Genomic DNA, 17526 nt, shown 5'->3' with positions numbered 1-17526 from the left:
GTATTCAGAAAGGAGAATTTGGCAGAGATCTGTAGATTATACTTCTCTAAGGGAAGATGTGGGAGTGATAGAGTTACCACTCTTTATTTTTGATTTGGTAATATTGTTGAGAATTACTATGTGAACTTTGTGAGTGTGTAAAGAAAGTCTAACCAGAACCATGTGGCATTAAGGGCAAAGAGATGTTCACTCTAGAATGGTATGTGTAGGGCAGTGTTGCTGGGGTGAAATAGGGGAGGATTGGAAGTGGGAGCCAGAGAGATGGATGGTATATGCACATGGCTATAGCTGGGTTACTCCTTGAGCCCCAACAATTACATCCACCCCTGATCTCTCCATTATTGCTTACTGAAGAGGCAGATATGGTATCAATGTTTCCAAACATATGCTATTCCTTAGTTGTTCTCTTTTTTTTAATTGAGATATAATTTGCATCGCCTAGAATTCATCATTTTTATTTATTTATTTATTTATTTATTCATTCATTCATTCATTCATTCATTTATTTGTTTGAGAGCACAAGCGAGGGGAAAAAGAGCAGAGGGAGAGAGAGAGGATCTTAAGCAGGCTCCATGCTCAGCACGGAGCCTGATGTGGGGCTTCATTCATTTATTTGTTTGAGAGCACAAGCGAGGGGAAAAAGAGCAGAGGGAGAGAGAGAGGATCTTAAGCAGGCTCCATGCTCAGCACGGAGCCTGATGTGGGGCTTGATTCCATGATACTGGGATCATAACCTGAGCTGAAATTGAGAGTGGGACACTCGATTGACTGAGCCACCCAGATGATCCTAGAATTCACCATTTTAAAGTGTATAATTCAGTGGGTTTTAGTATATTCACCAGGCTGTATAACCATCATCACTGTCTAGTTCCAGAATATTTTCATTACCCCAGAAAGAAATCCTATACCTGTTAAAAGTCACTCCTCATTTCCCTCTCCTTACAAACTGTGGCAAACACTAAAATCTCCTTTCTGTTTCTATAGATTTGCCTATTTTGGACATTTCGTGTAATGGGATCATACAACATGTGGCCTTTTGTTTCTGGCTTCTTTCACTTAGCATAATGTTTTTGGGACTTACCCATATTGTAGGATGTATCAGTATTTGCCACTTTATTTTTCAATAATAAAGTTTATTATTTATTTTTTAAAATCTTTTTTTTTACAGTTTATTTATTATAAAAAAATGTTGCTATCAACATTTGTTATAAGCTTTTGTGTGAACGTGTGTTTTCAATTCTCTTCGGTATATACCTAGGAATGAAATTGCTGGGTCCTATGGTAACTCCTGTGTTTAACTTCCGAGGAACTTCTAAGCTGTTTTCCAAAGTGGCTGTCGCATTTTACATTCCACTAACATTGTATAAGGGTTCTAATGTCTCCACATCCTCCCTAATCCTTGTTATGCCTTTTTTGATTTATGCCCATCCTAGTAAGTATGCAGCGGTGGTATTTCATTGTGGTTTTTATTTGCATTTCCCTCATGGTAATGATATGGAGCATCTTTTCATGCCCTTATTGGCCATTTGTATATCTTCTGTGGAGAAATGTCCATTCGGATCTTTTGTCCATGTTATTATTATTATGATTATCCTTTGTCCATTTTAAAGTTGGGTTGTTTTTTAATTGTTGAGCTGCAAGAGTTTGTTATATATCCTGGATAGTAGGTCCTATCATATATATGACTTGCAAGTATTTTCTCTTTTGTTCAGTTTTTATATCTTTATTTTAGATTAGCTTGGCCTTGCTAATTTATTGTAAGTGGTAGAACTGGTCTGCAGTTTTAAGTACTACATTGAGAGAAAACCTAGGCTTAGAAGAGTCCTCTGGCTGACAGAAGAGCCAGCAATCAGTATGCAAATACAGACCATTAAGGTCAGAATTTTACTTTATTATTATTATTTTTAAGATTTTATTTTTAGGTCGTCTCCGCACCCACTATGAGGCTTGAACCTATAACCCTGACATCAAGAGTATCATGTTCTACCGACTGAGCCAGCCAGGTGCCCCCAAGGTTGGAATTTTAGAGATCATTAAGTTGAGCCCCTTCACTTGAGAGGGAAAGTGAGTTGCCCAAGGTCAGGCAGGGTGTTAGAGGCAGTGCTGGAGCTAGAACTTCAGTTTCTGAACTCCTGGTCTCTGACAACTTACCTCAGAATTGATGGATCAAAATGATAAAAAAATTAAAGAATGTACAAGAAGGAACAATTGATTCAAATTGAATTTGGTCACTTTATTCTGGACATATGAAGCCAGGGGAGGGAGAAAATATACAACATACAATATATGACAAGGGTTTAAATCAAGACAGACTTACTGAATGTATACTAGGCACAGTGCCAGACTCTAAGGGGACGCAAAGATGAGAGGAGAAGACACCCGTCCCTGAGGAGTGCTAATAGAAAAGATACATGCACAAAAAATGATGATATGATGAAATAAGGGCTATCGTAGGGCTGGGAGAAATTGTAGAGCTTATCTCATCAGTGTTTTTTTTTTTTTAATTTTTTTTAACATTTATTTATTTTTGAGACAGAGAGACAGAGCATGAACGGGGGAGGGTCAGAGAGAGGGAGACACAGAATCTGAAACAGGCTCCAGGCTCTGAGCTGTCAGCACAGAGCCCAATGCGGGGCTCGAACTCACGGACCGTGAGATCATGACCTGAGCCCAAGTCGGCCGCCCAACCGACTGAGCCACCCAGGCGCCCCACTGAGCCACCCAGGCGCCCCTCATCAGTGTTTTTCAAGCATTTTTGTTCATACATGCCCAAAATAATTTTGACAAACTCTGTACCCTTTCATACTTTTTAGAGTTAACATCTAAAGTTTTTCATTGTTAGTTTAAATAGTTGCAAAAGATGCAATTTCAGGCACACTGTCAATATTGACATCTTAAGATAAAATGAAATTTGATACTATAATCCCTTTAAAAAATTGTACATACTTCTTTAAAATTGAAAATGTAACACGTTTCCTTTTTTCTCTTGGTATATTTTCATTCCAGTTCACCACAAAATTTCTTTCCTAGATTTTTGTGCTTGGCAGTATATAGTTCATTACCCTATCATACTTCTCAACAAATACGCATATGTTTATAAATTTATCTTATTTGTATTTGCCATAACTAGAAATAATTCAGCAAAAGAAGATAAATGTTACTGATTTTGACCACTAATTATTATTATTATTATTATTATTATTATTTTTAAGTTTATTTATTTTAAGAGAGAAAGAGAGAGAGAGCGTGTGTCAGGGAGGGGCAGAGAGAGAGAGGGAGATGGAGAATCCCAAGCAAGCTTCATGCTGTCAGCACAGAGTCCAATGTGGGGCTTGAACTCACAACCATGAGATCACGATGTGAGCTGAAACCAAGAGTCAGACCCTCAACTGACTCACCCAGGCACCCTGATCACTAATCATTAAACATGAAAAGGAAAATATTTTTTCATAAAGAAATAGAAATGTATCTCTTAATGAGTTGGTTGGAGCTCCCATCCCTATAATTAGTTTATGTATTCATTGGGAGACATTTGTTGCTGGAATGAGACAGAGATCTGCATCAATTTTATTCCTTTTTCTTTTTAAATAAAAACATTGAGAAAATTTGTTCACATTACTAAGTAGATGGGTTAGTATCCAGAATACATAAAGAACATTTACAACTCAACATCAAAAAACAAATATTCCAATTAAAAAAATGGGCAGAAGGTATGAACAGACATTTCTCCAAAGAAGACACATGGCCAACAGACACATGAAAAGATGTTCAATATCACTCATCATCAGGGAAATGCAAATCAAAGCCACAGTGAGATATCATCTCAACCTGTCAGAATGGCTAACATAAAACAAAACAAAACAAAACAAAACAAAACAAAACACAACAAACAACAAGTGTTGGTGAGGACGTGGAAAGAAAGGAAACTTCATATACTGTTGGTGGGAATGCAAACTGGTGCAGCCACTGTGGAAGTCAGTACGGAGGTTCCTCAAAAAATTAAAAATAGAATTACCATATGATCCAGTAATCACACAACTGGGTATTTACTCAAAGAATATGAAACCACTAATTCAATAGGATATATGCACCCCTATGTTTATTGCAGCATAAATTCCAAAGCCAAATTATGGAAGCAGTCCAGTGTCCATCAATAGATGAATGGATAAAGAAGTGTATATAAATATAATGCAGCCATAAAAAAGAAAGAGATCTTGCCATTTGCAACATGGATGGATCTAGAGAGTATAATGCTAAGCAAAATAAGTCAGTCAGAGAAAGACAAATGCCATCTGATTTCACTCATATGTGGAATTTAAGAAACAAAACAAAGGAAAAAAAAGACAAACCAAAAAAAACAGACTCTTAACTACAGACAGCAAACAGACGGTTAATGAAGGGAGGACAGTGTAAGGAGGGAATGGGTGAAATAGGTGAAGATTAAGAGTACACTTGGCTTAATGAGCACTGAGTAATATATAGAATGGCTGAATCACTATATTGCATACCTGAAACTAATTTAACACTGTATATTAACTATACTGGAATTAAAATTAAAATAATAAGTTCATGAGAATAGAAGATGTTTTGTCACAGCCAGTAAGTAGTAGTCAATTCTTTGAACTCATCTAGAGGCATATGCTAAAAATCACAGTGATCTCTCAGCAAAAAATTATTTTTAATGTTCTACTAGATGACAATGTTGAGTGCAAAAAACTGGAAGCCACCTGAACTGAAAAAGACTTTCTCAACATCGACACCATTATTTCACTATTGTCCCTTGACGTTGTACTCTGTAGGCATTCCCATCTCAGGGCAAAGCATCATATTGAGATTAGGGATGAAGGGTGAGTGGTTTGTCTAAAACAGCAGAGAAAGAAAGAACTGAAAAATGGTAGAAGGATGATATTGACAAGGGAGGTGGGAAAGGAGAAACTGTATGTGAGGCACATTCTACAAATCAATTTTAGGCAAAAGTGTATGTGGAAGTTGAGGACCTGGAAGCTGATTCTGTTAAACTGTGAACCTATTGGAGATACTTTATGTACCTCCAGAGGAACATATATCCCAGTCTGTAGACATTTCTAAATGTATTTCAATGTATACTAACTCAATCTCTTCAAACAACTCTATGAGATATCTCCTATTATTTCCATTTTACAGATAAAGTTCAATAATTTGCCCAAGGTCATTTAGCTGGAAAATGAAGGAGTTAGCATTTGGACGTAGGCAGTTTTTAACAATTATACATTACTATTTCTCAGTAAATTTAAGAGCATGGCTCCAAGGAATCCTTTCAAATCTTGGTTCAATATGTTAGAACTGCCAGAGACGAACAGAAAATGAAAAACCTTGTGTGTTTCTTTAAGTAGAAGCACTGCAGTAAGAGTGTGCTGGAAAAACTTTGTTCAAGTCTTAAGTCTGACTCTTACCGGTTATATAATTTTGGCAAAGTACTCAATCTCCTTGAGCCTCAGTCCTCTCATTTGTAAAATGAGAATAACAATAATGATATGTATCTTCTGGGAAGGGTGTCACAACGTCCTGTTTTTCACAAGATAGTTTTTATTTATGGCTGTTGGCCCAACATAACAGTACCTCCTTTTACTCTCAAAGGTAAATGGACATTAAATCATAAGGCCACCTTTCTTATAGGGTTGCTTTGATTATTAATTATGATGTTGTGTATAAAGTATCTTGCCCAGTATCTGGATAATAAGCACTCAAATGTTAGCTATTACAATTAGGTATAAACATGTTTTATAAATTGTAAGGCATTATACAATTGTCATGATGACTATTATTTGCCTAGTCCTTTTAGCTTCTCCTATTTCATAATTGCCTTTCCCACTTAATTTTTATCTTCACAACCGGGTAAAAAAGATAGTTAGGTATACAGTATTGTCAGCTTCTAGAGAAGCCTCTGGGAACTCTGAATGAGGTTTTTTTTTTGTTTGTTTGTTTTTTTGTTTTTTTTTTTAATTTTTTTTTTTTTCAACGTTTATTTATTTTTGGGACAGAGAGAGACAGAGCATGAACGGGGGAGGGGCAGAGAGAGAAGGAGACACAGAATCGGAAACAGGCTCCAGGCTCTGAGCCATCAGCCCAGAGCCTGACGCGGGGCTCGAACTCACGGACCGCGAGATCGTGACCTGGCTGAAGTCGGACGCTTAACCGACTGCGCCACCCAGGCGCCCCTGAATGAGGTTTTTTGTTTTGTTTTGTTTTTCCTTTAAGATTTGCATGCTACACTAACTCAATCTGCATAAAGTAGAAGTCTAACCCAGTGACTCCCAACTGTTCACATCATGATGTACCAATTTTGCCTTATATACATTTTCTTTCCTTCACAGGGTCTAGTGATGTTATACGCAGCCTTTCAGAAGGCTAAATTCTCCCATTTAAACCTTGGAAATTTGAGAATACTTTACTATTCTATCCATAATCTAGCTGCATTGAACCATTTGGGAAGCATATCTTGTTAAGTAGCTTGGAAGATACAATAAGATGGTCCCTTTTAATGACTACAGAGCCATTTAACTTCATGGCAGCATACCAAAGTGGTTCAGATCACAGGTTCTCACTCTGTCATGTAATAACTATGTGACCTTGGGGAGTTACTCAACCTTTCTGTGACTCAGTTCCCTCATCTGTAATATGGGGCTACTAAGTACCTACCTCATAAGGTTGTAAGGACTCAATGAGTTAATGTAATGCTAGATGCATAGTAAATATTCCATTAATGTTAGTTATTAAGAGGACCAATGTGCACTTGAGAATTTTTTTTGATTAACAAAGCCAAACTATAATATGCTGTACTTTTCAAAAAGTGGTTCTGTCTCTTACTAAACCAAATTGATCTTTTATTTATGAGAAATATCTTTGCATAACATAGTCTTTAGGTTGCAAACATCTTTGTTATTTTTATTATTAATCATCCAAAATGATTATTATTTAAAAGACTAATTTCCACTTACAGATTTAGAAGGTGGAGGATTCAGACAATTATTCTTGGCTTTTAGGTAAGGCCTGTAAAAGACAAAATAAGATTAATTCTTAGTCCTGAAGGATCAGCAATGCTTGGGAAGTATAGTAATTAAAATTTATTATGATTATGGGGCGCCTGGGTGGCTCAGTCGGTTAAGTGTCCGACTTTGGCTCAGGTCACGATCTCATGGTCCGTGAGTTCAAGCCCCGCGTCGGGCTCTGTGCTGACAGCTCAGAGCCTGGAGCCTGCTTCGGATTCTGTGTCTCCCTCTCTCTCTGACCCTCCCCTGTTTATGCTCTCTCTGTCTCAAAAATAAACATTAAAAAAATTTTTTTTTAAATTTATTATGATTAGAATTTTAAATCATTGGAATTTCTGTAGATAGTAAAATATTTCAAAATTATATCCAATAGTCTCATTATCCCTTCGTTAGTCCCACTATTCTATTCCTCAGACTACACCACTCTTACCCATGTTTTGGTAATCATTTTCAGAGATGTCCCACGCATAAATATAGCATTCTAACTAGATTAATGAAATGTAGGTGTTTTCTTCATATTTGCATAGTCTTGTTCATTCGAACTACAATCCTTGAACAAGTGCAATGTGCCAGGCACTAGAGATACAATGTCAAATAAGGTAATTAACAGCTTCTTTAAAAAGTTTAAGTGTCTTCAGATAATGAATATTCAGAAGTGAAAAAAGAGATACAACTAAAAACACAGGAGCACATATGAAATCTAGCCAGTGAGACAGAAAATGTAAAAAGGCATAGGAAAATAGAGGAGCATTTAGAATGATTCAATCTGCATGGATCAAAAATAATTCACACTAACAGGGACTTTGATCATGACTTGCTGTTAGTTTCCCCCATCTTGAACATAAACCCTGGAGATGCAGGGGCCTCTTTGTTTTGTTAAGCACCAGATCTCCAGAACCAAGAGTGACTGATACATTACAGGTATTAAATAAGTATTTGTTGAATAAATGAATCAGATTTATTTAATCGAGGAAACAGAGTTAAAACCCCAAAGTAAAAGGAAACTAAAATATAGGGTCCAAGCTAGCTTTGTAAAGATTCATTTCCAAATAAAAATTTAGCAACACGCCAGGGGGAGAATATATCAATGCTAAGCAAGAGGGACTAGTAACACCACTACAGTAGCAAGATGTTGACAAAAGACAAAAGTGAACAGTCCTATTCTGTCCACTTCAAGAGTAAGTGCTAAGAGAATGACCACAGAGGTCAGGCTGGAGGATGCTGGTGTGCAGCTATGGAGGACTGATTATAACTGGCTCTCCTGCTTTAGCAAGGAACAACAGAACCACGGTCACGCAACTCTTCGACCTTTTCTAGCCTTCATGAGAACCACTTTCCCAGGGGAAAAAAAAAAGCAGGGACAGGGACAGAAAAAGTACTGTAGGTAATACTGTGGACCTTCTCCTCTTCCCTTTAGAGACTGCCACAATAATAGTGTTTTAGTCTTGCCAGTGTACTAGATACTGGCCAGGGTTTTTGTCATGTCTGGACCAACATACCCTTTCCTGAGTTATCATAGGATCTCAGTGCAGTCTGAGTAGACTACACACAAAAGGGCAATGTTTTGAAAGGCTTTAAATTGCTATGAGCAACCAGGGCAACAAAACTTGCATAACTGGGTGAGACACACTCACTTGGTGTTTTGGCACTTCAGTTTTCCCTTGGCTGCTAGGTACTCCTGGAGCTTTCTCTGCCGCTCTTCTGCAAAACAGGCAAGCCAACAAACAACAGAACTTTAGCTGGAGATTTTAACCAGGTCATCTATCTTCTAAAAGATGGTACTTTTCTATAGTGCTTTTGGCTTTGGATCATGTATGATAAAGTCCCTCGTCCCGTAAGTTTGCCTCCAAGTTAATGTCCACATCAACAACATCATTTGTATGCTGCGTCCTACACTGAGCTCTTCACACTTACATTGCTTTCTTTAATCCGCACAACAATTTTCTTAGGTATTTTACAGTCTGAAATCTAAAGAGGGTAAATGATATGCCCAAAGTTACGCAGCCAGTATGTAGCAAAGCTAGGATCTGAAACTAGGTTTATCCAGTGTCAGAGCCCTTGCTCACGGCCACTGTTCCAGCTACAACATATTATGCTTTACATGAAGAAATCTATTACTGGCTCACCTGAGCTGGTGAACCAGGCTTGGTCTTATTATGTTTTTTCTGACAGGGATGATGAATTTTGCCCACAAACACTTACGTGGTTTCCTTTGGGCCTCAGGCCAAAATAGGCCAGGTTAGGGGGTTCATGGAAAACATCTATTGTATGGCTGACTTTCTAATAAGCAACGCATTTGTGAGGGGATGAAAATTCAGTATTTCTGTCTTGAAGAAGTTTCAATGTAGTAGTGGGGATAAAATAAACACAACAATAATTACAATGTAAGGCAAAAACTAGGTACCATAAGAAAGCGTCAAAGAAAGAATTATGGGATTTCAGAGGCAGGGACTGAGTGAGGGGAATAGGCGGTTGGAAAAGGCTAAAATTTAATAATGGCAAAAAGAAGGGGTGCCTGGGTGGCTCAGTTGTTTAAGTTTCCAACTTGGGCTCAGGTCATGCATGATCTCAAGGCTTGCGGGTTTGGGCTGGTGTTGGGCTCTGTGCTGACAGCCCAGAGCCTGGAGCCTGCCTCAGATTCTGTGTCTCCCTCCCCTGCTCACACTACCTTTCTCTCCTTCAAAAATAAATAAACGTTAAAAAGAAATTAAAAAAAAATAATGGCAAGAAAAAGCTATAAGGGTGCAAAATTACTCTTAATTTGATCTAAACGGCGGTGCTGTGTGTTTTGATATCTGGCTTTGATGATTCCCTAGGAGACAGCTTTGAGAATTAAGCATTTTACGCCATGCCAGGCAGTGTAGAGAGCAGGGACTGACAGACCAGGTTGGAAACCCAGCTCTGTGACTTCTAGCAAGTCAGCAAACCTTGCTGCCTCTGGACCTATAAAAATGGAGACAGAAATGCCCAACTTTAAGAGCTATTATGTAAAGCACCTAGGTCAGTGCCCAGGACCTAGCAGACAGTCAACAGGTATTATTACTGAAACTATCAAAACACTGTCTGCACTGGGGAGCAGGTGGTGTCTGAGTAGTATTTGGAAAGATAGCTAAGGCCTCTAGGTACATTTAAGAGATCAGGGAACCCAGGACCCTCAGCTCTCAGTGCAAATTTAACCATCAACTCCCAGTGCCTCCTGTTAGGGTCAGACTCAGCCTCTTGGTAGCTGTCAAAGCTCAGGACGCAGCACAGAGGACCACGCCCAGGCTCTGGATCCAAATCTGGATCGCGGCAGGAGCAGTTGGCTTCCTTCTGGAAGTGCGACCCGGGAAAGGGGCCTCAGGTTCTCTACCTAAACGAGGTGACAATGACATCTCCTTGCAGAGCTGCTACAGGAATTACTGGCAAGATGCCTCTGAGGCATCTGGCCCGCATCCACTCTCCTCTAGCCACGGCCAGATGTCTCACCCTGGGCCAGGGCCGGGGCTCCCGTCAGCTCTCCCTGGACTGGAAACACCCAGGCGGAGACCGAGGCAGACAGGCGAATGTTTCCATCCGCGAAAATAACTTACTTGGTGGCCTCCTTTCTTCCCCGCCCTTGCTTGAGCGCCTGGGAGACGTGGGGGTCCACGGTCATACTCACCGGCAGCTGCGGACGGTCGCGGTGGCACCATGACTCCTCCGCGACAGTTTTTCTTCAAAACCCGCGCCTGGAGCTACGGCTGGAACACAGCGCGTCCGCTCGCTCTCATTGGCTCCCGTGGGTTTGAAACCTGCCAGTCGGAAGCAGGGGAGGGCGGGACAAAAGGAAATAGACGCCTTGCGGTTGGCTCTGCCCTTTGATTGGAAGAACGTGCAGCTCCCGGGGCATAAAAGACGGCTGGTGGGCCCTGCGACACACTGGCTGGTCCTTTCAGAGGAGCGGTGGGAGGGGCGGTTGTGGAGTCGGTCACGGAAACCTGCTTGGCCCGCGTAGACAGGACCGCCCTACTCCTCTCAGACCCTAAGGTTCACAGGAGCTCTGAAAAAACAAGGTAAACCCCAAATCTGATGAATTCGGGGGTCCACACCAGTATATTAGCTCTACGTGTGAAAGTTCTCATGCATCTAAAAGCCCTAAGTTCTTAGTACTGCAGGGTGGCTGCTGTTTTTAACTGGTAAAATATCCGTCACAGAAGTTACCATTTTAACCCTTTTTAAGCGTACAGTCCGATGGCATTAAGTACATTCACAATGTTGTACAACCCTCACCACCGTCCACGTCCTGAACTTGGTCATCCTGCCAAATAGAAGCACAATACCCATGAAATGGGAACTCCCCCTTGCCTCCTCCCCTCAGGCCCTGGCAAGTACCATTTCACTGTCTATGTGTGATTCTGGTTACTCTAGCAACCCCATTTAAGTGGAATCGTCCGGTACTTGTGTTTCTGTGGCTTATTTCACTTAGCATTAAATCCTCAAGGTTCATCCATGTTGTAGCATGTGGCAAGAATTCCTCCCCAAATTCTTTCCTTTCTAAGGCTGGATAATACTCCATTGTATGCGTTGCGTGTACCAAGTTTTCGTTTATCCATTCATCTGTGGGTTGCTTCCACCCCTTAGCTGTTGTGAATATCGCTGCTGTGAACGTGGGGGTGCAGCTGCCTGTGGAAATTTCTGCTTTCAGTTCTCTGGGGGTAGATATATCTAGAAGCAATATTGTTGGATTATATGGTAATTCTATTTTTAACTTTGGGGGAAGTGCCACACTGCTTTCAAGGTGGCTGCTTTTTATTATATATTTTTTATTTGACCTCATCATCTGGGTATATGCCTAACCGAGAAAGGGATGAGGGGGGCAGGCCCAGTCTTCCTGAGTCATTAGACATACCTCATTCTTCTTATTTCAGCCCTAAAACATTTTCCTTCAAAGCCTGCCCCCTGTTTTGACTCTTCCCTGGTTTCATGAAGCAATCTGGGGAATGTTTCTGACATTCTGCATGTCAGGGTTCCTCTTTCCTGGATGCTGGTGAAATGTTCTGGGCCAGCTATGGGTAAAGAGAGACAGCTATGTCTGGGCCTCTGCCATGTTTGCTTCACCGGTTGGGTACTCAGCTGGGCATGAAGCGATTGCAGCAGTTCTTTGACCCCAAATGGGGAGTTTAGCAGGGGGCCATACTGGGGTTCCTGGATTTATGCTTTTTGACATTTATATTAGCTGTATACAAATATGCTTAAAATAGGACACCTATCAATTATTTTAGTGAAAATTCTGGACTCTTTGTTTAGGACCATGAGTCCACCTAATGGTTAACTCTAGCAGCTGGGCAAGAGCTTTTGTGGTTAATGAGTAAGAAAGGGGCTCCTGTTATCTTGACTGATCTCTACTCAGTGCTAGAGTATCCTACAGATCCCATGTAGGTATTGCATCTTTGCAGGAACCCTGCTGGTGTCAGGGAGCCGCCTTACGTTATCGGAAAGCCCTGATTATTATGAAACTTTCTTTAAAATGGGCTCAGGGGGCGCCTGAGTGGCTCAGTTGGTTAAGCGTCTGACTCTTGATTTGGGCTCAGGTCCTGATCTCATGGTTTGTGAGTTCGAGCCCTGTGTCAGGTTCTGTGCTGAGAGTGCAGAGCCTGCTTGGGATTCTCTCTCTCCCTCTCTCTCTCTGCCGCTCCCCTGCTTGTGTGCTCTCTCTCTCTCAAAATAAAGAAATATTAAAAAAATATAATTATAAAATGAGCTCAAGTAAGCCTCTTGCTCATCGGTCCTAGTTCTTTGGAGCAACATAGGCCAGTTCTGCACCCTTTTCTACATTCTTTGGATAGTTGAGGGAATATTCGGTGGAACACAAAGTGTGGAAAGAAAGCTAAATAGGTTTAACAATTTTCAACTTATCAGGCAACATACCCACTGTAGTTCTCCTTGTGGCTTTAATGGCTTCTCATTGCTCTCACACTAAAGTCCTACAAGCTCCCGAAGGGCCTGGCCTTTGTCTACTTCTTCAGTTTCAATTCATACTGCTCTCTCCTTGCTCACTGTAGTTCGGTCACACTGCTTTTTTCCCCTTCATTTCCTTTCCATATTTTCCTGTCTGGGAGATGAACTCTTCCTCCCATTTTCCCCTGGTTTCTTCTTCTTATTACTGTTACCATAACAGCTTTGTTGGGATATTCACATACCATATGATTCATCCACTTAGAGTATACAATTCAATTTTAGAACATTTTCATCACCCCCTAAAGAAGCCCCATAACAATTAGCAGTCACTCCCCATCATTCTTCCCTCCTCCTGGTCCCTGGAAAATGCTAGTCTACTTCTTATCTCTATAGATTTGCCTGTTCTGGACATTTCATATACATGGAATTATACAGTATCTGGTCTATGATAGGCTTCTTTCACTTAGTGTAGTATTTTATTTTATTTTATTTATTTATTTTTTTAACGCTTATTTATTTTTGAGACAGAGAGAGACAGAGCATGAACGGGGGAGGGTCAGAGAGAGGGAGACACAGAATCTGAAACAGGCTCCAGGCTCTGAGCTGTCAGCACAGACGCGGGGCTGGAACTCACGAACTGTGAGATCGTGACCTGAGCCGAAGTCGGATGCTTAACCGACTGAGCCACCCAGGCGCCCCACTTAGTGTAATATTTTAAAGGCTCATCCATGTTGTAGCATGTGTCAGTACTTCATTCTTTTTTATGACTTGGAAACATTCCACTGTATGAATAATATACCACTTTTTGGCTATTAAGAATAATGCTGCTGCGGGGCACCTGGGTCGCTCAGTCCATTAAGTGTCCGACTTGGGCTCAGGTCTTGATCTTGTGGCTCATGGGTTCGAGTTCCACATTGGAATCTGCTGTGAGCGAAGAGCCTGCTTTGGCTCCTCTTGTCTCTGCCTCTCCCCTGCTCTCTCTCTCTTTCAAAAATGAGTAAACATTAAAAAAAAAGAATAATGCTGCTATGAACATCCATGTTTATATTGTGGACATATATTTTTAATACTCTTGGGTATATGCCTTAGCAGTGCAATTGCTAGGTCATATGGTAACTCTATGTTTAACCATTTGAGGGACTGCCAGACTTGTTTTCCAAAAGCAGCTGCACCATTTTACATTCCCACAAGCAGTGTATAAGGGTTCCAGTTTCTTCACATCCTAACTAGTTCCTGTCCATCTGTTTGATTGTAACCATCCTAGTGGATGTGAAGTGGCATCTTATTGTGGTTTTTATTTCTATTTCCCTGATGGCTTATTGATGTTGAACATCTTTTCATGTGCTTATTGGCCTTTTGTATATCTTTGGAGAAATGTCTATTTAGATCCTTGTGCATTTTTCAATTGGGTCATTTGTCTTTTTATTATCTTTTAGTTAACTCTTTATCATCCTTTAGTCTCAGGCAAGACATACCTTTTTCAAGGAAGTTTTCCTGAGGTTCCCTTGGTAATTAGCTTGATTATTTGTTTATCTTTCTCCCTGCTAGTGTGTAAGTTTTATGAGAGCAGACCATTATAGCTATTGTGCCTGGCACCAAATAGGAACTAAATAATTATCTATTGAATGAATAGAGCTTTCTCCCTTTAAAGGCTTTCAATACAGGGGTGCCTGGCTGGTTCAGTTGGTAGGGCATGGGACCCTTGATCTTGGGGTAATGAGTTTGAGCCCCATGTTGGGGGTAGAGATTACTTAAAAAGAAAAGACTTTCAGTATAGTAACCATACTATGTAGAAGTAGCTGGGGGAACAGGGAGGGAGGAAAGAAATTTATCCACAAGAAAGGTAAATAACCTTATAGAACAATTTCAAATAAGTGAACATGTCAAGGCCAGGATTGAGAGAGGGTACCAAAAATAAGACACTTTGCTTGCACAAAAGAAGAAGTGGAATAGGGATACTTTTTCCTTTTGTAAATGAAAAATAAAGCAAGCCTTTTTATTAAGGCATAATTTGCATATATCAAAATACATTTTATGTATAGTTCATGTTTTTAAATCATACATACTGAGATAAATGAAATAGAAAAACTATTAGCTAGGCTTACTGAAGAGAGAGAGAGAGAGAGAGAGAGAGAGAGAGAGAACTCAAATAAATGAAAATATAAGTGAAGAGGAGGGGCTCCTTGGTGGCTCAATCAGTTAAGCTTCTGACTCTTGATTTTGGCTCAGGTCATGATCTTATCATTGTGAGATTGAGCCCCCTGTCAGGGTCTGTGCTGGGCATGGAGTCTGCTTATGATTCTCTCTCTCCCTCTGTCCACCCCCTGCCCCCTTTGCACATGCTCTTTCTCTCTCTCTCAAAAAAAAAAAAAATTATTAAGAAGTGAAGAGGAGACATTACAACTTATACGGCAGAAATACAAAAGATCATAAGGGATTGCTATGAACAATTACATGCCAATAAATTGAGCAAATAAGAGAAATGGATAGATTCCTAGAAAATAGACAATATATCAAGACTGAATCATGAGAAATAGAAATTCTGAACAGATCAATTACTAGTGAGGAGATTAAATCAATAATTAAATCTGCCTCCCCCCTGCCCAACACCAAAAAAAAAGAAAAGTCTAAGACTAGATGGCTTCACTGGTGAATTCTAAATTCTTAATTTAAAGAAGAATTAATACCAATCCTTCTCAGACTCTTCTGGAAGATACAAGAGGATGGAACACTTCCAAACTCATTTTATGAGGCCAGCATTACCCTGATACCAAAAGCAGACAAAGGCACTAGAAGAAAATAAAATTACAGGCCAATATCCCTGATGAACATAGATGCAAAAATCCTCGACAAAATATTAGCAAACTGATTTCAACAGTACATTAAAAGGATCATAAGCCATGATCAAGTAGGATTTATTCCAGGGATGCAAGGATGGTTCAACATCTTCAAATCAACTAATGTGATATACCACAGTAACAAAAAGTATAAAACTCATATGATCATCTCGATAGATGCAGAAAAAGCATTTGACAAACTTCAATATTCATTCATGCTAAAAAATCTCAACAAACTGGGTATAGAAGTGTATCTCAACATAATAAATGACAAGCCCAAATCATACAAGTATAACATCATACTCAGTGATGAAAAGCTGAAAGCTTTCCCTCTAAGATCAGGAACAAGACAAGGATGCCCACTCTCATTTTTATTCAACATAGTATCAGAAGCCCTAGCCAGAACAATGAAGCATAAATAAAAGGCATCCATGTCAGAAAGGAAGAAATAAAATGGTCTCTATTTGCAGATGACATGATATTATATATAGAAAACTCTAAAGACTCTACCAAGAAAACTGTTAGAAACAATAGATGAATTCAGTAAATTTACAGCATAAAAATCAATATACATAAATCGTTTGCATTTCTATATACTAACAATGAACTATCAGAAAGATAAATTAAGAAAACAGTTCCATTTACAATAGCATCAATGGGGTGCCTGGGTGACTCAGTTGGTTAAGTGTCCAATTTTTGATTTTGGCCCAGATCATGTTATCACAATTTGTGAGTGTGAGCCTTGCGTTGGGCTCTGTGCTGACCGTGCAGAGCCTGCTTGGGATTGTCTGTCTCCCTCTCTCTTTGCCCTTGCTCTGATATCTCTTCCTCTCTCAAAAAGAATAAATGAACCCTTAAAAATTTTTTTTAATGTTTATTCATTTTTCGAGAGACAGAGAGAAACAGAGCATGAACAGGGGAGGGGCAGAGAGAGAAGGAGACATAGAACCTGAAGCAGGATCCAGGCTCTGAGCTGTAAGCACAGAGCCCGATGCGGGGCTTGAACCCATGAACCATGAGATCATGAACTGAGCCAAAGTTGGATCTCAACTGAATGAGCCACCCAGGCACCCCAATAATCCCCTGCTTTTTTCTTTTAAAAGGAGTAAAATAGGAATAAATTTAACGAAGGCGGTGAAAGATCTGTACACTGAAAACTGTAAGACATTGATAAAAGAAATTGAAGAAGACACAAATAAGTAGAAAGATATCCCATATTCATAGATTGGAAGAATATTGTAAAATTTTCACATTTTCATTTCAGACTACAATACAAAGCTATAGTAATCAAAACAGTATGGTAGTGGTATAAAAACATATAGACCAATACAAAAAAATTGAGAACCCAGAAATAAACCCTTACATATATGGCCAATTACTTTTTGAGAAAGGAGCCAAGAATATACAATGGGCAAAGGACAGTCTTTTTAATACCTGGTGTTGGGAAACTAGATCCCTATCCTATACCATAAATGAAAATCAACTCAAAATGAATTAAATACTTAAATTTAAGACCTGTAGCTGTAACACTCCTAAAAGAAAACAGGAAAACAGGAAGTAAGTTCTTTGGCATCAGTGTTGGAAATAACTTTTTGGATATGACACTAAAGCAGAGGCAGCAAAAGCAAAAATAAACAAGTGAGACTACATCAAACTAAAACTGCACAGCTAAAGAAACCATCAATAAAATGAAAAGGCAGCTGACAGAATGGGAGAAAATATTTGTGAACCATCTACCTGAT

General features: G+C 39.7%; 1 protein-coding gene across 2 annotated transcripts in view; it reads right to left on the bottom strand.

The window, feature by feature from the left end:
- The window catches only part of CKAP2L (cytoskeleton associated protein 2 like), a 30558-nt gene extending 19806 nt beyond the window's left edge, over positions 1-10752 (bottom strand). Inside the window, exons 1-3 of one of the 2 annotated variants that reach the window (XM_030311122.2) lie at positions 10672-10752; positions 8663-8729; positions 6978-7029 (exon numbers count right to left, since the gene is read on the bottom strand). In XM_030311122.2, the coding sequence (XP_030166982.1) occupies positions 6978-7029; positions 8663-8729; positions 10672-10702 (150 nt within the window). In that variant the 5' untranslated portion in view covers positions 10703-10752. Of the gene's footprint in view, positions 1-6977; positions 7030-8662; positions 8730-10600; positions 10622-10671 lie in introns of those variants that run through there. The other variant, XM_030311123.1, reaches the window with a different exon arrangement.
- Between the last annotated feature and the right edge of the window lie 6774 nt (positions 10753-17526).

Source organism: Lynx canadensis, chromosome A3 (genome assembly GCF_007474595.2).
Source record: "Lynx canadensis isolate LIC74 chromosome A3, mLynCan4.pri.v2, whole genome shotgun sequence".
In the NCBI taxonomy this organism is placed as follows: Eukaryota; Metazoa; Chordata; class Mammalia; order Carnivora; family Felidae; genus Lynx; species Lynx canadensis.
This window is presented reverse-complemented; position numbering and strand designations above follow the sequence as displayed.